The 22,423-nt window shown below is 32.1% G+C and overlaps 2 protein-coding genes across 3 annotated transcripts; both read right to left on the bottom strand.

Moving 5' to 3' along the window:
* Window positions 1-323: 323 nt before the first annotated feature.
* LOC11412462 (uncharacterized) lies at window positions 324-6,614 on the bottom strand. 2 transcript variants are annotated; one of them, XM_024782385.2, is made up of 13 exons: window positions 6,475-6,614; window positions 5,077-5,585; window positions 4,251-4,453; window positions 3,973-4,170; window positions 3,702-3,773; window positions 3,196-3,291; window positions 2,818-2,897; window positions 2,578-2,656; window positions 2,179-2,389; window positions 1,833-2,029; window positions 1,535-1,640; window positions 1,256-1,345; window positions 324-1,166 (listed from the first exon to the last, which is right to left on the bottom strand). In XM_024782385.2, the coding sequence occupies exons 2-13, from the start codon at window positions 5,579-5,581 to the stop codon at window positions 460-462; spliced, it is 2,544 nt and encodes an 847-aa protein (XP_024638153.1). In that variant the 5' UTR covers window positions 5,582-5,585; window positions 6,475-6,614; the 3' UTR covers window positions 324-459. The 2 variants fall into 2 exon arrangements, with proteins under 2 accessions (XP_024638153.1, XP_003606745.2); XM_003606697.4 differs by lacking the exon at window positions 6,475-6,614 and adding an exon at window positions 5,684-5,843.
* A 9,371-nt stretch (window positions 6,615-15,985) lies between these two features.
* On the bottom strand, window positions 15,986-17,567 carry LOC11413884 (serine/threonine-protein kinase UCN). The gene has a single exon (XM_003606690.4). It carries the CDS (start codon window positions 17,429-17,431, stop codon window positions 16,166-16,168), a length of 1,266 nt encoding a protein of 421 aa, XP_003606738.2. The 5' UTR covers window positions 17,432-17,567; the 3' UTR covers window positions 15,986-16,165.
* Between the last annotated feature and the right edge of the window lie 4,856 nt (window positions 17,568-22,423).

The raw sequence follows: 22,423 nt of genomic DNA, 5'->3' as shown, positions 1-22,423 counted from the left end.
ATCACCACCATGCCAACTGCTGACCACAACCGCGTCGGCCGCCAGCAGCTCTCTGGTTACCACCACTTCCAATTATTAATAAATAAGTAAATAATTAAATAAATTGTAATTTTTTTTCCAATATAAAAAAATATATAGATTCATGGATTTGGATGAATATTCATCCATTGAAAATATGATAGGATTTGGATTTAAATTTTTTAAGAATTTATATTGGATTGTAAATGAATAGTTTTGATCGGTCCATTACAATCAAAACTCAAAACTATCCAATCATTTCATTTTGCCACCCTAAAGTTGATTAGAACACTTAGTAGAAGAAATTCAACGACTAATCTTTCTACAATTAAATTTCATTTTTTTATAAAATTAAATTTTGATTATTTGAACTTTGTAGGTGAAACTTACATATATTGTTTATTTCAAATCAATAGAATGTTGAAATAAACATATATTGTATCAACCTTGAATGTTGAAATAAACTGTATAGTGTTCATCCCTAAAGTTGAACAATGGCTCTAAAAGAAAATTCTGGTTTCCTCCTTTAGCCACAAAGCTGATAGGATGGTATTGCCTTAATCCTTTCCCGGAAACGAAACTTGCTGCTTGGTTAAAACTAGCTTCAGAATCAGACTTGCACCTTAGCTTAACTCCTGAACCAGAGCTCATATCGCTATACACGTAACAATCTTTATTGCTTTGTGATTGTAAAGATATTGTTTGATTTCGTCCATCCAAGCCTGGTACCACAAGAAAAACTGAAGAAGGCCCGCCAAGGGAGGAATCTACAACAATAAGAGGTTGGTCTGGTTCTTGGTGACTTACAATCATTCCAGGAAGATCAATTGGTTCTAGCATCACAGTTTTACTAACAGCGCCTTTTAGGATAAGTCTAAAGGTTGCTTGAAGAGCGACATCAGTGCCAGGTTCAGGTGATTTTTGCATTGTAAGTGATTGGTTTGAGTTTGTTATAACAAAAGTTGATTGATCAAAGTCTTGTGAAAAAGAAACTAGTTGGCTATTGTAACTGGATGGAATTGGAGTAATCCAGTCTGCAACAGCTTTGTTAGTATCGGCTTTGATGTCCCAATTTCTGGTGGTGTGACCGGCAAGAAGATATGGCCCGTAAAGAATAGCTTGAACTGATGCATATTCCGGTCTGTCATCTGAATTATAATTTGAAAACACAATATCAGTAAGGGTAATGATAATCAGCATATTCTTTCATTGATTATCTTGTGACGCAAGAAGCTACCTTTTATGGCTTCTGTTCTGATGATAAGAGGCAATTGAAGGGTCAGCTTGTCACCGGCACTCCACTGTCGCGTGATTGACAAGAAATTCCCTAGAGATCAAGACAGTAAATATTACTTTTATGTTTCAAGTGTTAATTTTTCCTGCTATAAATACACAAATATGTAATACTAGTGCGTATGATTGTGTGTGTGTGTGTCCGGACTTGATATGAATGGCCTAAGAGCTTGTTCTTTTCAAGGTGATTATACATTCTAGGGAATTAAAGACAGGTTCAGACCTGGAGCTGGAAGAGATAAAGCTTCAGAATTCAATATCGCCTTGGCACCGTCTGCGTGACTCCAAGATGGTACACGAAAGTTCAATGTGGATGAAGTCCCAGTTTTCTGCAGAAATCAAGTTTTGAAATGATATAAGTTGTAGAAGGAAAATATAGAGGGTCTTAGACTACATGTGTTGCTGGTTTCTTAAATATGGCTAAAAAAGTAGCATTAGAAATTTATGATTTCAAAGGTCCAAAACCTATCAATAGAGGATATGTGGTTAAATGAGATGCCAAAAGTAAATGTGATGAGTACCTCATTAGAAGAGAAGGTAAATGTCACTCGCAGGTAAGGGTCCGACGAAGCTGCTGGAACAACTGTCTGGGTGAGCAATGTTTTCCCAGATTTCCAATTAAATGAGCTTGATATATACTGAATGATGTATAGACTAGGACTATTCCCTTCCTCTTCAAAATAGATGGAATCTCCCAGCTTTGAGAATGATTCAATTCCTAATGACAAAGGAGTATGGAGTCGATGAAACTCGTTTTATAATAAAAATTAGTACACTCGATGATTTTATTCAATAGGTGTACATAATCTTAAAAGGAGTATGCAATTTGATACATATTAAAAGTAAAAACCTAAAACAAATACCTACCTGTTCCGTAGCAGCACCAGAAAGTGTCAAATGGATTTCCCCAACTATGTCCAGTTTTAGCTTTCGAAACCCCAATACCTAAAGGAAGCATATAAATCATCACACCAGGATCTGTTCCTCTTTGAATTCCGAGTACACCATTCGTTAAGGCACGCTCATAATAATCTGCATAAGTGACTTCTTTGGTCCATCTGAACAGGTGCCGTGAAACCTGAAATCATTATCTGGCAACATAAATACTTTTACAGAAATAAACTAAGAATCATCACTGAACATCAAGTAGTATGTCACACTGATATAGGAACACATATTCGATCGTAAATCAAGAATATGATACGCATTTCTAACTTCCCTTGGATGACATGATGAACTAATCGAATAAAGAGTGATTGGTTGTACCTTCAACATATTATAAGTTGTGCATGATTCTTCATTCTCTGTTGTTCCAAGGTTGTCTGCAATTCTCTTTGGATTACTCCTGCACAAAAATTGAAGTGAAAGGATTCAGAAAGAAATATAGAACCGAGTATATAAAAATAAAGGAACAGAAACTTTCTACTTGATGCCTTTTAAGAAGAAGAAAAAAATCCATGGATACTTGAATGTAAACTGAAAATTAAAATGCTGGCATCTTCATACCAGAACTCACGGACTGATGTCCCTCCAGTCGCATAGCTGTGAGAAGAGTTTACAATATCCATAAAGAATGACCCGATTTCCTAACACACAAAAACACGAGAACAAATATTAGAATATTGAAAATCATAGCATATAGAAAGTTATAACTGTTTCTACCATTAAGAGTTAAAGTGTACTTCACAAAACTATGACTATGACAGACTGAATGTCTATAAGTATGAATAGGGGGTGTTTGAAAGATTATCACCCTCATATTATATCACTAAACATTACAATTAAAATAGATGATATTATACCAGTTAATAGCAAATAAACATAATTTTCTTAAAACTTAGTGAAATATACACCAGTTATCTACAAAGTGCATAAATAACTCACCCTATAAAGTGGATCACCTGTGACTTCATACCGCATTTGAGATCCAACGACAATTGGGATATGTGTATTAGCATGAAAGTCAGCTATGTCATTAGCCTACATGAAAAAAGGAAATTTCAAAAATAATTTTGGGACCAGTCATAAAATTAAATAAAATGACTGAACTAATATTCAAGTAGGTGTAACTTATGTTTTATACAGAAGCAGGATACATTGATTGTCTGAACTTTCCTCTTTACATGGTATGTTTGTCATAAAATTTAAGTAGAAATAAGTCTATAATTAAAATTTGCATGCAAACTTTCTGGTATATGTTGTATATTTGTATGTTACGCACTTTACATATTGCTCATCTGAAATCTAACATTAGCTATTGTAATTTATAAATGCCGTCTTAAAGTTAATTTGAAGAACAGTGCAACCTCTTGAAATTCAAGCCAAAACAATTTAAGACAATGTCGATCACATTGAATTATGTCATAAAAACAAATATTCATATGAGTTACCTGTACGGCAAGCAATCCTAAAAAGCATGGCTTGTCGAAAAGGTGAGCCAACAATAGATGCTTTGAATCCCCCTGCATATAGTATAGCATGAAAGATTTACTTTAGGATTGTAAATTACAGCAATAACTAGGCGCCATAATATGCTAGCTTTGAATGACATGTTCATAAAATCCATCAACTATGGATTAGAATCCATGTCTGTTAATTTTTGTACTAAAAGGAAACATATCCAACCAGTGAAGAACATCATTCATGAACTAGCTAACCTACCGTTACGCTGTATAATTTGTAAAGGACATCATTCATTCCTCCAGTTTCCTCATTCAGTGATTGATAGTGTCTGTTTACAGTGTACTTCGATATAACATTCACCACTCGGTCGTAAAAGTAATCGACCATCCATGTCACCATTTTTAGAGCTTGAGGGTTTCCAGCTACAGTATACTGATCCAACAGGCCGGCCAAAATCTGTCAAAGTTGAATAATTGAGATCACACAGTAATAAGGCCAAAAGCACTTGCATAATCAAAATCCAGTTTTGGTTATACCTTGTGAATGGTGTAATAGGGAGCCCAAACAGGTTGAATATTTTCAAACCGATCAAAAAACTCTGGCGGAAATGCAGAGAGATATCCTGTTCCAATTTTTTCTTGACAGGCGGATAGACCGGCAACAAGAGCCGACATTTTCTCCTTCAGGCTATCGTTCTTTGTGCTGGCCCACATTAGCGCTGATGCACTCAGGTAATGCCCTTCACATTGTCAAAAAAAAAAAAAAAAGGAACTATAAATAAACTTCAAAAGTGAATTGCAGAAGCTGAAAATTGCAGGCAGGAGTAATTGTAACAGAACAGAACATGCATTTTGTGTATAATAGTAGTCTACATATTGTGTGAGAGAGAGATATTTCAGAAGTTATGGGCCAACTTCAAACTAAGCAAAGTTCAGTTTAGGACAATAAAATTATAAATTATAATACATGGATTCCAAGGAATTCTTCATACTTAATTAACCTTATACATGAAAAGTCTAAAAGGCTAGCTTTCCAAAAGCTTGAGAACACTGGTTCCTGTATGGGGGAGGGGATAGGTAGCAAAATGGAAAATGGAATATTCTTATATATAGCTCCAATTTTTATTCAAATCAACTTTTTAATCTTAAAGTTCTAACTAATTACAATGTCCAAGATTGCGATGTGGCCACAACTGTTGCCACGACCACTATTTAAAACCCTGGATGCTAAAAGCCTACAATCACATTGCATTTCAAACCATTTTTCGTTATTCCCTTGCAACCAAGAAATAATTTCGAAGAAAATTAAAGACCTTGATACAAATAAAGAACATGAGAAAGGTAATGAATGTAATAAACTAACCAACAAAATGCCCTCTGAGTTCAGTATTAGGTTCCTCCCATCCTCCATACGGATTACCAGGAGTCGGTAAACCAGCCGTCTTCCTGAAGCTCCAAATCAACCTATCAACATCTAACATCAACAAATACTCCAAATTAGTCTGCTGTGCCACAGCGTGAATCGAACCTTCCAGCAACCTCACATCCCCAAGTGGCACTTCTTTCAGAAATCCCACTGGTGGCTTAAACACACCCAAATTCTTGATTTTCCTATACATTAAAGCCCAATCATGTTGGTTTTCTTCTGATAAGATCTTCCTTGGAAGCAAAGTTGCCCAAGCAGATTCATCAGTTGGTGTCACATGATAATGAGACATCACTTCTTTCTTCCATGTCTCATTCTTTGATGCAAATAGCTCATACCGAAACGTATGTGACTGAGTCGGAATGTTAGTGCATTCCTTAATAGTAACACAACCACGCAGCATAAGTGCCATAAACATAAACATAAACACAAAAACCTTCATCTTTCTGAAAATTTCAAAGCAAAAACACAAATATATTAGAAAAAAAGAAAGAAACCTTAATCTACAAGTCATTAAGCTAAACTTAGATATTACATTACTCACCAGAGAACAAACTTGAATTAAAGTAGAGGTAAAATGAATGTAAATGCAACCCAACCCAGAAATTTATATCTCAACTAAATTAAATTGGAAGCTAAGAAATAGAGTAATAATCTAAAAAGATTAAACTTTAAGGGATTAATTTGGAAGTTCTAATTGAAGGAAGTGAAAAAGACATGAACCTTAATTGAGTAAAGTTAACAGAATATGAAGAAGATATAATAGAAGGTGGAAAGGGTATAGTTAAAATGAAAACAACATAGACATGTGAACTAGAATATATATATATATATAGATATGCACAAGAAAACAAAGTATGTTTGGAATGAAGTGAAGATATGTGACCAATAATGTAAGGATTAATATCATCTCGTGAAAGGAAAGTAAATAAAAATTACTAGCTCATAAGCACTAACACTTCTGATGAAAATCGTGTCTAGTGTATAAGACACGTGATCACTCACTAATACATGTGATCATGTTCAATGGACTTGTTTTTTCTTTTGTTCACATTTTTACATGTGTGACGTGTTTGTATCAGTGTCGTGTTTAATATATATGACATGTTTCTAACACCTCTGATGAAAAACATGTCTGGTATATCGTGTTTAATACTAGTAATAAAAAAGTAGTATCAGGATTTGTGGAGGGGAGAGAAAAGAAGAAGAATGTGAGTAAAGACAGAAAACATGTTGAGGCTTAGCTTGGAACTATACAGAGAGAGAGAGAGACAAGGACTCACGGATGAACAATTGACATAAAGAAAGCACGGGTGTTAAAAGTAAGAAACAAACCTGGTTATGAAGCATGGGAGGAATGATTCTTTGTGAAAAAGAAAAAAAGAGTATGGTGGGAATGATTCATGTATCTTGAAAGGGTATTGTTTTTAAAGGTGGAGTTAAGTCATGACATGCCTTTGCTCCATATGTGGAGTAGTATACAATTAAATAGGGTAAAATGGACATTTAATATATGCAATTAATACTTGAAAATGGACATTTAGTTTTATAGAAAAGGACATTTAATAATTCTTATCTAACCAAGAGTTCAATTAGTTATGGGTTTTTCTATCATAGTGCGGTTATCATGCATAAGGAATCCTTATGCATCATGCATAAGTCTCAGCCCATTAACCGGTAGCCCATCATAATTGCTTCCTACACCCCTAAAGGAAACCAAACGAAATAAACTAGAATCATCATCATCACCATTCACCGAAATTAACTCAAATAAATAGTTTAAAAATTGTATATGTTAGTTGGAAATGGTTTCAGAGTGTTGATTTGATTCAATAGTCACAAATGTTCTTATTATAGTATGTTTTGTATAAAACTATATCAAAACTATTTTGCAGTGGAAATGGTTTCTGTGAGTTGAACTTCAAAACCATTTTGCTGTGGAAATGGTTTTTGTGATTTGTACTTCAAAACCATTAGCATTTGATAAAATCATACATAAGCAAACTCTGTAATAATTATATTTAGGACTGTAGAATTTGATCAAATTGATCATGTTTTATTTTAAATTAGTCTGAGATGTTAGAAACAGGTAATCAGGTCCATAAGCGGTTGAACCACTAGAAGTGTATAACTTCCTTTCGGAACCTTCAGGGTAAACTAAAAAAATACAAAAAACTCAAGCTGCACTCCATGAATTTCGTTAATTACTAATATCTTTCAATAAAAGATTTAAGCAAAATCATGATGTAATAATGACATGTGATTATATCCATAAGCAAGAATGATAAGTTTATTGAGATGAAGACCTCCAAGTGATGTTTGCAATTGCAGAATCTGCTGTTTTTTTGACAATCAGCACCAATCTTTATCCGATGGTTGTGAAGTGTTTATGCAGGGTGCATAAGGAAATGACTTATGCATAATAACTTTTGGGGTTAATAGGCTTTTACCCCCCTACCATTTAGGGAACTTTTGGTTTACACCCCTGTAAAAAAAAACTTGTAGATTCCCACTTGTAATATACAGATTCCTTGGTTTACCCCCCACAGCCAATAGTCAGCATCTGACTGTGCATTTTGGTTGATGTGGCATGCTGACTGTATAAATAATTTTAGTTTTGATTTTTTTTTTTTAATATCCACTTGGATAAAAATTAAATAAAATAAAACAAAAATAAAATTAAAAATAAAATTAAAATAACATTAACCAATTAAAATAAAATAAAACAAAAACAAAATAAAATTAAAACAAAAATCAATTAAAAAAACTAAAACAAAACAAAAATTAAAACAAAAACAAATTAAAAAAAAAACTCAATTAATTCCTTTTCATCTCTTCTCATTCACGTGGCCACCATCCTCTCCCTCACTTCCATCTCCTTTCTCTTTGTTCTTCATCACCATCACCATCTTCATGTCCTTCTCTCTTTGTTCTTCATTTTTCCAGCAACAACACAACATCAACGCAACAAACAACCCATTTTCGGATCCAATCAACAACAACAACACACAAACAATTCATTTTCGGATCGAATCAATCATAAACAATACAAATGGAATCAAATCAAACAACAAATTTAGGTTAGAATTGGGAAGAGAAGAGAATGATGAAGAAACGAGAAGAGTTAGAACTTCAAACTCCTCTCTCTCTCTCTCCTTCCTGATTCCAGCAACAACATTCATCCCTCTTCTCTCTCGGTTCCTCTCTTCTCTTCCTCCCTCTTCTCCTCTTTCTTCTATTCTTTCTCTTCTTTCTTCTCTAATCCATTTTTTCATCTCTTCAATTGAAAAAAAAATACTCAAACTTAATCCTCAACATTCATTCCCAAATCTTCATCCTCCAACTCACACAAATACAAGATCAAAAAGTAGGAAAAAAAATCTCAAAATACTCGGAACAAAAATGAAATCGCATTTTCAGATCCAAAAATACGAGTGTGTTGTTGCTTGATTGAGTTATCAAATTTAAAACTGAAACTATTGTGGGGTTGTTGCTTGATTTTTTTTGTGGGTGTGTTTTAGTGGGTTTTATTTTGATAAAAATGATAAACTAGTGTGTTTTTTGGTTTGAGAATTATATGTGTGGATGAGGTTTATTGTTGGTTTTTGTTGAATAAAAGAGAAAAGAGAAGAGAAGAAGGATGGTGCTGGAAAAGAGAAGAGAGCAGAGGAGAAGGGAAAGGTGGAGAAGAAGATAATTTTTTTTAATGTTTTTAATTCATTAAATTAAGTTTTTAATAAAGGAAATTTAAATTGAATTAAAAAAATTGGAAAAGAAATAAAAAAAAAGCCAAGTCAAAGTGCCACTTCATTGATCAATACATAGTCAGCGTGCCACCTAAGCTACTTTGTCCGGTCACATGTCATTAGGGGTCAAAACTAAAGAATCTTCAAATGGCGAGGGGGAATCTCCAAGTTTTTTTTTGATAGGGGGGTATACCAAAATACGCCCATATGGCAGGGGGGTAAAAGCCTATTAACCCTAACTTTTGTCTTTCTATCATGTGCAAATTTGCACATGTTAAGAAGTTTAAAATAGAAATTTTGCATTGGAACTTGTACATTTAATATTAAATATAAAACTTTTGAATAAATAATTGTTGTTTTCCAAAAAAAAAGTTACTACTATTAGTTGTTTTAACATGTGTAATGTTGCAAATGTTAAACAAACCCGTTAGTTAATAAACTTCCTTTAAAAAAATATTAGTTAATGAACTTAAGTGAAAGTGGAATGGTTCAAGATTATTAAGTTCAAACTCTGATGATCTTTACATAAACTTCACTTACCTCAAATAACATGAGTTGATCAAACCTACCGATAAGGATAAAAAGAACCAACATTTTCTTCTAATAGATTAATCTTCATGCTTGTTTTATATTTTGTTTAGTAAAAAGACTTTTGTGAAGTATTTACCATGATCTTTTGAAAGGCAAACAACATGAATTTCATTATGTCGTCGTATAGAGGGATTCTCTCTCTACCATTAAAATGATTGAAGATGGTAGAAATGCTCTGCATGTTTTTCATCATTGTTGTCTCATATTAAAATGTTATGTAATTTGTCGTATGGTTTTCATGTCAACATGTTTGTCATTAGTTTAAGGCTAAATAATTACACTTGGGTCCTTTAAGTTTGAGGTTTATAATAGATTGGTCTTTTAAGTTATTTGATTACACGTAAGTTCTTTAAGTTTGAGGTTTGTAACAGATTGGTTTTAAGTTATTTCAGTCACACATAAGTCCTTTAAGTTTATAAACGTTTTCGATTTAGTCTTTCTATTACAAAAAAGATGATGTGGCAAAAGAAATAAATTGAAAACGTTTACAAACTTAAAAGATTTATGTGTAACCAAAATAACTTAAATGACTAATTATAAATATCAAACTTAAAGGATTTATATGTGACAAAAATAACTTAAAACATCAATCTATTATAAACCTCAAACTTAAAGAACCCATGTTCTAATTTAACCTTAATTTAATCAAGAGGTTGGTCTTGGCAAGTGGTGTTCTACTCTCTCTTTTATCCAGATTTTTTGTTTTTTAATATTTTTTAAATAAATAGTGACACATGACACAGTACAATGTCATCCAAGTGCTATCTGATCATATCTTTTACTGTCCTTTTAGTCTCGTCTCTTACAAGTGATTATACTTTACCCGTGATGTCCTATTCTAATAATCCTAACTACTACTAGTAGTAGAGGTAGAGTTTGATTCATGTTTTCCTTTGGTTTATTGGTTGGTAGCAGTGGCACCTCTGCTATTAACAAAGGGCATGGATGGATTACAGTACATCACGTGATCAATTTGCAAAATACTATACAGAAGTGGCATCACGTGATCTATTTTAGATTTTAAATATGTTGTTGATTTCTTTTAACAACATTAATTAGATGATATGTTTAAAAGAAGTATTTGATTAAAAATAAAAGAGACATTCATATTGAGACAATTTTTTTCCTAATAAATCATTTGGGGGATAATATACTACCATGTTCACAATAAAAGAGATATGAAACAATAATTTGGGTACTGAGTAGATCATACGACATAAACTAATTTATAATTAATGGTTATCGGAGAAGGGATGTTTTTTTTTTGACTTGTTTGCGAGTTTTGAGGAGAAAAGATGGAAGGGGTTTGGAAAAAAAGGAAGGAGTAAATGGAAAAAATAAACGATATTGAGAGGAGATGGCTTTGGGGTTTCATTTTCTTCATAATACAAAAGAAAATGTTATTTCTTTAGAAAAATAGTATCAAGAATTTTTCAAGACACACTTGATAAGTTTTAATTGCATGATTTATTTGTTCACTTCCTATTTTTCAGTCACACCTTCCTGAATTGTGGCAAATAGTGCATTGTGATTGGCTGCTCTTTATTCTTGAAGAATTCTTGATGTTATTTTTCTAGAGATATAGCATTGCTCTAATACAAAACCCTACTCATTTGGAGGAGCTCAAAAATTGTATTTGAGGAGGGTTTTAGAGGGTTTGCATGAATTCTTCAAATTTAATCTAGGTAGTTATAATATTTTTAAAATAAAAAATATATTAATCATAAGCATTAAATTTATCATTATCTAAAAAATAACTTTAAAAAAATATGAAAGATTTTACTATTTTCCCTTATATTTCCAACCCTTCAAAGTCTTCCCTTTCCTTTCCTTCCCCTTCCTTCTAAACTTCCAAACAAAACCTTTGGTAATCGGAGTAGGGAAGTTATCAAGTAATTTTGGGTGCTTGATATCAAGGCAATATACTTCATTACTTAGTTATGACTTCTAGGGTAGATATTTCTTACAAATGCCACCACTATATACAATTATGATATTTTCTTTCTTTTAAAAAAAAATACAATTATGATATTGAATGATCTTTTTTTTAAACAATGATATTAAATGATATGAATAGACCTCTTTCTTGTTCTTAAATGAATTTCCATTCAACAAATTAAATGATCTAGAATATGATTTTAGATTTTTGTTTCATAAATGGCACTAGAAAATTGATTGAGTATACACTACTAAAAAAGCAAAAATTAGTGAGGGAAATTGAAAGGGAAAACGTGAAATCCCTCTCTAATTCCACCACTAAATTTTGCGACCATGGAATTTGTGAGGAATTTTATTTTTTCCGTCATTAATTTCCCTCCCTAATTTTTCTTTTTCTAGTAGTAATAGTTGATGGAACAATTAGGGTTCCAAATTGTGAAGAAAGAGATCAAAGAAAAAGGGAAAGGTTGAGAAGAAGATAGTGATCAATTAGCGTATGAGGAATATAAATTTTCATAACAAACGAGTGAATACAAAAAGTTGATATGATAGGATTTACTTATATAGTAACCAATCCAATAACTAACTACCTCAACAAACTAAACAACTCCAACTAAAAAACAATTATCTAAACAATTAGAATCGAATCACTGAATCCATTTAGAGCTTGCTTGTAATACAAGTAATTACTCTTAAACATGAAATATATCACAACAATATTGTGCAAGGACATGCCTTATGCAGATGTAATTGGTCATTTTCTAGTTTTGAGCTTATTGCCTTTTCCATTAATCCATGCAAGAATAAGGTTGCTTTTAGCAGTTTTAACTAATTTAACTTATAAGGAACATTTCCTATGTATAGGTTAAATATTGATTGAGAAACGTACACAGTCATATTCATAGGTATAAATCATTTTGGGGATTGAATTACAAGTGGTTGTTGAATCTTGTCTTTAACTTGGAAGGGTATGCCTTAGCCTTATAGTATATGGTATTGCTTTCACATAATTAATTAATATCTTTATTGCTTTCATATAATTTATATCTTGACGTGGACATGCGCATGTGTGGTTAGCAGTCATCCACAATTTGTAAAGAAATTAATTCTCGATTAAAATTGTGACAATTAGTTGAAATAGTTTTTGAATTTTGCAAACTCAAATAATTTTCCAAAAACTATATTTTGCCGTCAAGACATGTATTTAATTCAAATTTTAGACGAAATACATCAATTTATATGATCATTTTTATTTATATTTTGGATTGGAATAATATATTACTAGAGACTATGACGTAAAGTGATACATACCCTCAATCAACATGTGACTTTAATAGATTCTGCATCAACATGGAAATATCACATCACCCTTAATTTTTCTTTATAAAAACAATTAAATTAATTAAAAAGGATAAAATTGTACACATATAATCTTATTTGTAACTAATTTCTATAAATGACACAAGGCTTTGCAGTTAGCCAAATCTAAGAATTATTGTTTAAAATATTACAATTAGGGCCTGTTTGATTACAGTTTTTAAAAACTGTTTTCTGTTTTCAAAAACTAAAAATTTAAAAATTTGTTTGAATTGATTGTTTTGCAAAATAGTTTTTGAAAACTATTTTCACTTTTGCTGTTTTTAAAAACCAAAAACACGGAAAAACCAAAAGTGATTCAAACAGGCCTAGTATTTTGATACATTAGTTTCTACTATTCTTCCACTTAAAATATTGAAACAACATTTACAAGGGGAGTTGAGGAAAATGCAGAGAAAACAGCAGAGGAAAATGAGACAACTGTAGTCCATGAACCACCATCAACTTTTGACACTTGTTGTTTTCACATCTATTGTTTCTTAAAAACACATGAAAATGATCGAAAAATTCAGCGGTAATTAACTACCGTCGGTTCTCTAGTTATAAGCCAGCGGTAGTTAACTACCACTTAAATATTTTTAGTTATTTTCATATGTTTCTATAGAAAATAGTGGATGTGAGAAAAACAACTTTCCCAACTTTTTATGGGTTCCTATTTTAGACAGGGGCCTTGAAATCTTGAATGTAACGAAATCATTGGGCCGGTTTAGAATTTAAGAGCTTCATGTCACAAAACATGGCACATGAGTAAGAACAATACTTTGTGAACCCCACATTCCTAAAAAAATAATATTCTTAGGTGTATTTCAGAGACAAGAGAATAATAATTTTTTTCGTTAAAAGTACATTTTCTAATATAAAAAATTATAAATCTTTTTTTGAATTTGTGCAGTTTCACCCTCTTTTTTATTTTAATAAGCAAATTTTTTTATTATAGGAGTACACATATACTCCACTCCTTTATTCCTCAAAAAAAAAAAAAAAAACGATAAACACGTACGAATCCATTTTTATAACATATTCATCATTTTCATAAATACCCCTTAGTCATTTTCAGAAGAAAAAAAAGTGTACCGTAAACCTATATATATTTTTGTTTTTGTTAATATTAAATTTAGGGTAAGGGGATGGTGTCTCAAATAAATACCCCTTAGTCATTTTCATATATTTTTGTTTTTGTTAATATTAAATTTGATCCCCGTGAGCTTAGCTCAGTTGGTAGGGATATTGCATATTATATGCAGGGGCTGAGGTTCGAACTCCAGACACTCCACTTCTCTGCAATTTAATTGTGTGAGCTTTAGTCATTAGATTACTTAACAAAAAAAATTGGTATATGCAATGATTTGAAATAAATCGCACTCAATGCACCTTGGAGATCGCAGTTAAACTATTTTTTCTTTTTACCACTTTCTTTCTTTCCAAAACCATAATAATCATGTCAATTTTAAATAAAGATTGCCTCATTGACCTTGTTCTAGAAACACATCATACGAAATATTATGTGCATGTAATAAATGGACTACGGGAAATGCTAACCGGTGTCTCGGGGCACTGGTTAAGGATATGAAAAAAGAAATTATATAGTAGTTAATGTATTGAAATTGTGTAATTAATTTATAATAAAGTTAAAAACAATTTCCTTTATGGTAATAATTCTCTTTTATGGTATGCTTAATCAGTACCTCGAAAACACGGTTAGCGGGACCCATAATTTATTATAGTACATATATGGAGCTTTCACTTTTGGAAAAAGGAAAGGAAGTCGTGCACGTTTTACTTGCCATTATAATATCCAATAATGGTGTAAACCTTTCTTAAAGTAAAAAGAAAAGATATACTAATAGTCCGTTTCTAAATTTTATCAAATCATTGCTAAAATCATACTATCAAATCGTTAGGTTTAAGGAGAAATTTTATTAATGGACACAAACATAAATGAATAGTATTTGAAGTTTGAACACACACATTAGTGTTTGGAGTAATAAAAATAAGATTGATAATATAATGATTTAGTATTTTGAAAAAAAATATTTTTATGTGTGTGTGATCAAATATTATTCATTTATGGTTGTGCTCATGAAAGAATGTCTCCAAGCATATTAATGAATTTTAATTGAAGTCAAATAGTTCAGATAACTAGTATCGAAATTCAGTTTTTAACCGAAAAACTTCATTTTTTTTTTAAGGATAACTAAACTTCACTTATCTTCATTGCTCAATTTTTTTTTTTTTTTACTTATCTTCTAATTACACTCTAAATTAAACCAGGCTTATTTTCTCCTATGAACTGAATGATTCACAAAAAGAGCTATGTTGAAAAATAGAGACAATGATCTTGTGTATGTCAAGCATATTGAAACTTATTGGTGCTAATTACCTTTTGATTCCAATGGAATGTTTTACCAATAAATACAAAGATTAGAGCTGTCAAAACGGGCGGCCGGCCCTAAACGGGCCGGCCCTAGCGGGCTTCAGGCTTTAGCAGGCCGGACCAAAAAGCCCGGTTGACAAAACGGGTTTGAAATATACTACCCGAGCCTGGCCCTACACGGGCCGCGGGCTAAACGGGCCGGCCCGTATTAAAAATTATATATATATTTTTTATTATAAAACACTGCTATAATTCTTTTATAAATAATATTTTTAATATGTTTAAATAATGTCTAGCACAAAAGTAAATTGTAAACATTTTCGTACAAACGTCGTAAACTAAAACGACGAGGAAAATGATTTTAAATAAATTAGATATGTTATGGTTATAGATATTTATATATTCGATCTTTAAAACTATAAATAATGAAATGAATAAATATAATTTTACATTACATTTATATTTGTGTTAATTCATTGAATTTTCACTTTTGTTTTTTACTTTGATAATCAACTAAGTAAATAATTATTTGAAAAATATATATAATTCATAGATTTTTTTTTGTTATGCGGGCTAACGGGCTACCCGCGGCTCATTCGGGCTAGCCCTAACGGGTACCGGGCTTTTAAGGGCCGGGCTAAAAAACCCTATTAAAATTCGAGCTCAATATTTTAGGCTCAAGCTCTATATTTATTCGGGCTAAACGGGCCGACCCATACGAGCCGACCCGTTTTGACAGCCCTAACAAAGATGGAACTATACCAATCTACACTATAAATCCTAATTATACATCATATTGTGATAGTTCAAACTTTGAAATTTAAACCAACTAAATATGCCATTATCAAACCAAAAGCAACAAACTAATTCAACTAATTATGCTATTCCCGTTCTTTAATTACGATCTCCCATTATTCTATGTCCATGTAAATTACATTAATGCTAAAAAAAAAAAAAAATAACTAACTCGTGCACGTGCAATCAACGACCAGCACGTGCATTAGAATTCCTTTAAGGAAACATTTTTTCTCAACTTACAAGACGGCGACGGCGGCAATGACGGCGAATTCATCCGCTGAAAATAGTCCTTAATATCCACACCACCAGTCCCATTTGATAACTTCTCCGACGAAAATTCCCCGGCATCATCATATCTCGCCGGAAGAAACGGCGGCCGAATCACCTCCGTCAATATTTCCCAACGTACTCCTCTGAAAAATGCATGCTCTTTAATCTCAACAGCACCACGTGAATAACCTAATCTCTTCTTAGGATCCTTCTCCAACAATTTCTCTATCAAATCCGTCAACTCCGTCCTTTTTCCGACGAACTCCGGCGACTTCATCAGAACATTTTTAAACGTTTCTTTCCTATTCTTCCCCTTAAACGGTGTTGTACCATAAAGCATTTCGTATGTAAGTATCCCTAATGCCCACCAATCAACGGCAAACTCGTGTCCGTCACCGCGAACAACCTCCGGTGAAACATATTCCTCCGTTCCGACGAATGAGTTAGACCGTTCGCCATTTGAGAAACTCAATTTACGTCGGCTCACCGGACTAACCCGTGCTGACTTAGCCTTCTTCAAATTCAAAGCATGCAGCCGATTATGATTATGAGAAGATTCAGTTGGAAGAAGAGGTATCCAACGAGAGAAATTTCGACGATGTTTTCGCGAAGATTCTGGAAACTTTGAATCTGGTAAAGGTGGTGGTGGTGTTGCAACAACGGTTTTAAAAGTTCTTGGGTTAAGTTTACGTGAGAGGTCGAAATCGGTTAACGTGACGTGGCCGGAATGTTGTATTAGAACATTTTCTGGTTTTAGGTCACGGTAAACAATGCCCATGGAATGAAGGTGGTCGAGAGCGCAGAGGATTTCAGCTAGGTAGAACCGGACAACGGACGGAGAGAAAACACGGTCGTTTTGACGGTAACGGAGGACATTGAGGTCACCACCGGGACAATAAGGCAGGGCCCATGCAAGAAACTGTGGGGATTCATATGTACCAAGGATTGAAGGGAGGAAAGGGTGGGAGAGGGTGGAGAGGACTTGGATTTCCCATCGGGCGCGGCGTTCGGCGTCAAGTTTGGCGTGGATGGAGGTTTTGTCAACGACTTTTAGGGCAAAGAGGGTGGTGTTTGTGGTGGTTGTTGTGGTGGTGGGGTTGTGGACGAGGAAGACGGTGCCCATGGCACCTTTTCCTAGGATTTTGAGTGCTTTAAGATTGTCAAGGTCTAGCTCCAATGGTGGTGGAGCTGGTTCCATTTTAGTTTCAATGGAATGGGAGGAGGGGAGGGAATGAAGGTGGAAGGATTGGGAAGAAATGTGGTTTTGTTGGTTGGTATATGGTTTTTTATAGCCTTTTCTTTGTTTTTGGGTTTTGCTTTTTTATGATTTTTATTGTGTTTGTTTAAGGATAATCTTCTTACCTTAGGATTTCTATGTTATTTTGGTTTCACTTCTCAACTACATAAACATTGCGTACCACACTTTATGTTGTTAGAGAAGGTTTTGTCTAAAATGTACAACCCACCGTATATAATTTTTTTTTTTTTTAAGGAATAAATCTATTTTCTATAATTTGATCAATAAATGACATTATATTTATATTTAAGAGAAATGCTAAAACGCACGAAATTATTTGTCGTCATTTTTGTACGAAAAAGTGTATACTTATTATTTAGTTCTTTATCTTAATTTTAATTTGACACAAAGTGACAAACTTTGCCTCTTCTAGATATATCTTATGATAAATCACAAAAATACCTCATTGGTGGTGCTTCTCCAAGTTTACTGTTGTCAGTCCCTGCCTCACCAATGTCATGTAAACCGGTGGATCATGCATGTAATTTCTTTGGTAACATGGCTTTTTAATACATATTTTTATACAAAAGTATCAATAAACCAGCATGAAATCCATTACCAAAATAAATTGCATGTTGTATAGCTTGTTGTGTGATTTCGTGTGTAAATTCTATCGTACTGTATAGCAGCGCTCTATATTTAATGATTATATTTATTGATCCTATGATGATGGAAATAATACTTTACATGGTGTTGGAAATAATCTTTTACATGGTGTAAAACTTATTTTCCTTCTTTATCTTAATCATTTAATATGTTTTTACACCAATAATTTAATATGATATGACTTATTGATCTAATAATAGAAAAAAAAATTGTGCATGGTGTTAATTTATTTACTTATACACAGTAGACGACGTCTGTTTTTTTTTTAATTTTTCTTTTTTTTTTTTATGGAATTTGAGCATTACTAGGTGCACTAGAATATTTGCCAAAAGAGCAGTATATAATAATCAAGTAATTTTTCAACATGATTTATTTAAGGGGTTAATGGTGTTTTACCCCCTTATAATATAGGTCATTTTCAATTTTTCCTTCTGTAAAATATATATTTTTTTTTGAATTTCATCCTTGTAATTTGATGATTTTTTGATTTTGGACTTTCATGAAAAATTTCACCCCCTGTAATTTGAGAAAATTTAGGTTTACTCCGTTGTAATTTGAGTAAATTTTGGTTTACCTCCTGCCATATCTTCGATTTTGTACAATCGAAATTCATGAAGGTCCAAAACCAAATATCTTCAAATTACAAGGACGAAATAAAAAAATTTTACAAGGAGTAAAATCCTAAATAGCCTATATTACAGGAGGTAAAACAATATTAACCCTTTATTTAAGTGGAATCAACTCGTACAGTTTATCTCATATTAAAATAATATTAAAACTATTACATATGTGACATATACACTTTTATAGTACTATAAATGTATCAACAATTTAAATTTTGAACTTAATTATAAAACAAAAATATACCAAGTTCTCGTGAGTTTGTCTCAGTTGCTATGAACAATGCATAATATATGCAAGATTTGGGGTTCAAATCCCGGCTACCAAAAAAAACAAAAATATATCAAACCTCCATAATAAAGTGTTATGCTCATAAAGTTGTATAAAATACCATAAAATATTCCACCAAATCTTTAAAAAAAAAAAAAAAACCATCCAAAAAATAAGAGTTTAACTAGTGTACTGTTGGCTTCTAAGAATGCTTCTTCAGTGCCGATCCATTTGAGGAACAAGTGGCATAATTATTTGCAGACAGGTTTTTGGGTGAATTCTTCGCATATACTATGGGAATGGAATGGTTGTGCGGATTTCTCCGCACATATTTAAAGATATAATTTGAATAATAAAAAAGTCAACTCAAAGGAGAAGTTAACCCAAAAGAGCTGAAACATGTTATTTTTTTTATATATAGTATAAATATAATATATATTCAAAATAATTACGTGTCATCCCTACTAAGTTATTACCAACAAACAAAAAATAAAAATATTGCACTCATGAGTGAGATAAGAGAATTATATGCATAAAATTTTGCCAATTTATACACCACAAGTTAAATATATAACCAAGGGGAGGAGCTCTTTGGAAAGAACTCATCATGAGCCTCTACATAACAGAACTTTAGGTTACATGAAATATTTGTATATTATTTATTTTGGCCTATATATGTTTTAGTCTTATAAATGTTGGAGACATATAATAACCCCACTCCTAAAAAAAAAACAAAAACACCACTCAGTCTCTCTTTACATGAGATCTTTGTATACTAATTTTCTTTTGGCCAAACTTTTGAGTCTATATGTAGACATAATAACCCCACAAAATTTTGAAAGATAACTCTACTTTACCTTTGAAATTTCACCACATGCTTTCCTGTTGGTCATCATTTGCTTCGGGAAAACATAACCTTCTACCTTAGCTCAAGTAAGGGGAGGCAGGTAGAGGGATGTACTCGTAGTAGCAATAATTAAATTCGTCCAGAAACAATACCTATTAGTTGATATTTTGACAAAATTATAGTAGTTACCAGGACACTTGCGTTTTGTGATCAGCTTTCTTTTATTTTGCTGAATTTGGGCTCATGAGTTCGGATATGCTCCATTTAGGCTAAACTTCATTTACTCTATTTAGAGTTTGGATGTAAGACATATGACAAAAAAATATCTAACGATTGAGATTTTAAATTAAAAAACAAATATTTATTTAATAAAATACATAATAATAACAAACAAATCATGTTAACGCCAATAAACTTCAAGTAGTATCATTGCAAGGTATAGCAAATGGTAAGGGGTATAATATGGCTAGCTGCATGCTATAACGTGTATAGAAAGAGAATAAAATATTTTTACAAAATAAGATCAAAATAAAGTAGTTTTATAATGTCCAATATAATTTCTATTATTGTGGATTATTACTTCTATTTTTGTGGATTGTTTATATTTTAATGACAATTAACTAGTTTTTTAATCAACAATTGAATTAATACTATAAAAATAATAAATAATTTAAATGATCGAAATGGTACAGTCAGAAGTAAAAAAATCCAACCCAAAATATTTATCACTTTTTAATAATGTTATAGATGTAGATACAATAATTAAGACATTTTGGTTGTATGTGTAATATGTTAGAATATTGAACGAAAATAACCAAAATCATAGATACAAATTATAATACACAGTAATCTTAAACAGATGTAAATGTGTACTTTTAAATGATTAATGGATCATCTGGAGCGATGAGGAAATCTTGAGAAAACTCTTGGGAGAAGTTAGGGTTGAGAGTTCTTCTATCCCTTCATGATGCTTTTGTTTTATAGAGATAAGAGTTTGTCCTGACCTAACGGGATAACCAAAATATAGAAGCATAAGTAGAAAGAGTTCTCAACGGGCTTACATGAGAGAACATCCAAACTCATTAGAAAATTGCTCTTTCCTTTTCAAAATTGTTCGTTCCCTTGATCCCAAAGGGAGTTAACTAACCACTCAACATTTTTTCAGCTGTAGTTAACTCACGCTGGTGCTTTTTAGATCAGTTCAATCACTTTTTATGTCGGGTCAACCAATCTTAAAAGTGCCAACGTGAGTTAACTACCGCTAAAAAATACCAAGCGTGAGTTAACTCCTGTTGGGTCAAGGGAATGAGCAATTTTGTGGGAGAGAAGTAATTTTCAACTCATTATGGATTGAACTCAATTATGGCCCAATACCATATTATTCATGGAAAATTGCTCTTCTCCCATTCAAAATTAATCATTCCTTTGACTCAGTGGGAGTTAACCCACACTCGGCATTTTTCAGCGGTAGTTAACTCACGTTGGCACTATTTAGATCGATTCAATCACTTTTTAAGTCGGATAAACCGATAAAAAAAGTGTCAACGTGAGTTAACTGTTGCTGAAAAATATCGAGCGTGAGTAAACTCCCGCTGAGTCAAGGGAATGAGCAATTTTGAAAGGGAGAAAATAAATTTTCTTATTCATGTGTGTGTATATAGATAGATAAATAGATAGATAAATAAATAGAATGATAGATTGATAGATAGATACACACATAAATCAAGTTTTTTGTTATTTTGATAACTAACAATAATTTTTTTTATACTTATTTAATTAATTAAAGTGAATCCATAAATTCAAAAATTCTTCCACTTGGATTATTGTTATTAATTATTAACATAGAGTAAGTATATAGTAGATATATCAATTGCTATAATAGAACTTATCAATGTACTACTATAAATTTGGCTTTTAATAACAAAATCAAATTAGTCGATTCTTGGATCGGATACCGAGTTTTAAAAAAAAAATAATAATAACATTCATTTTCCCTTTTAATAGTGTTTTTCAAGCGCATAAAAGTTTCATGTTCGTAATAAATGTTTATGATATTAAAATAAGTTAAATATCTTCCGTCAAATGACTTTTTAGAGATTTTGGTTGAGAATATCGGTGTTGGAGTTTAACTTATTTACAAAATCTATTTTAAAACATTTTTAAAATTTTTTGGTTTTATTAAACTCAATATTATATAACGGAAGTGACTAGCTAATTGCAATGTGAATAACATTTTTGACCAACTTGAAACTTTTAAAACATAAATGATCAACTTAAAATCTAAAATAAACTTAAGGGACCAAATATACAATTAAGTCAAATTAAAATATATTGAGAGCAAGAATCTATTTTTGTGAATTATTCCTTCTACAATGGCGCTTTTTGACTTTTAATAGTTTTTTTGGCTTTCATACGCTTTTTTTAGTATTAGTAAAGCCTCACCATTATAGCTACCACACCTATAATAGCGCTTTTGAAAAACTATAAAAAAAAAGTCTTTCTTTAATAGGAAAAACGTTATGGTATACTTCTTTCGCGCGAGGATTTGG

This window comes from Medicago truncatula, chromosome 4 (genome assembly GCF_003473485.1).
Source record: "Medicago truncatula cultivar Jemalong A17 chromosome 4, MtrunA17r5.0-ANR, whole genome shotgun sequence".
In the NCBI taxonomy this organism is placed as follows: domain Eukaryota; kingdom Viridiplantae; phylum Streptophyta; class Magnoliopsida; order Fabales; family Fabaceae; genus Medicago; species Medicago truncatula.
Note: the sequence above shows the minus strand (reverse complement) of the source record. Positions and strands in the feature narration are given on the sequence as shown.

Coding starts and splice junctions, on each gene's coding strand:
- LOC11412462 (XM_024782385.2), bottom strand. CDS start 5,581: ATGAAGGTTTTTGTGTTTATGTTTATGTTTATGGCACTTATGCTGCGT. Junction 4,171..4,250: donor CCTATTACACCATTCACAAG/GTATAACCAAAA, acceptor CAACTTTGACAG/ATTTTGGCCGGCCTGTTGGA. Junction 1,346..1,534: donor TTTATCTCTTCCAGCTCCAG/GTCTGAACCTGT, acceptor CTTGATCTCTAG/GGAATTTCTTGTCAATCACG.
- LOC11413884 (XM_003606690.4), bottom strand. CDS start 17,431: ATGGAACCAGCTCCACCACCATTGGAGCTAGACCTTGACAATCTTAAA.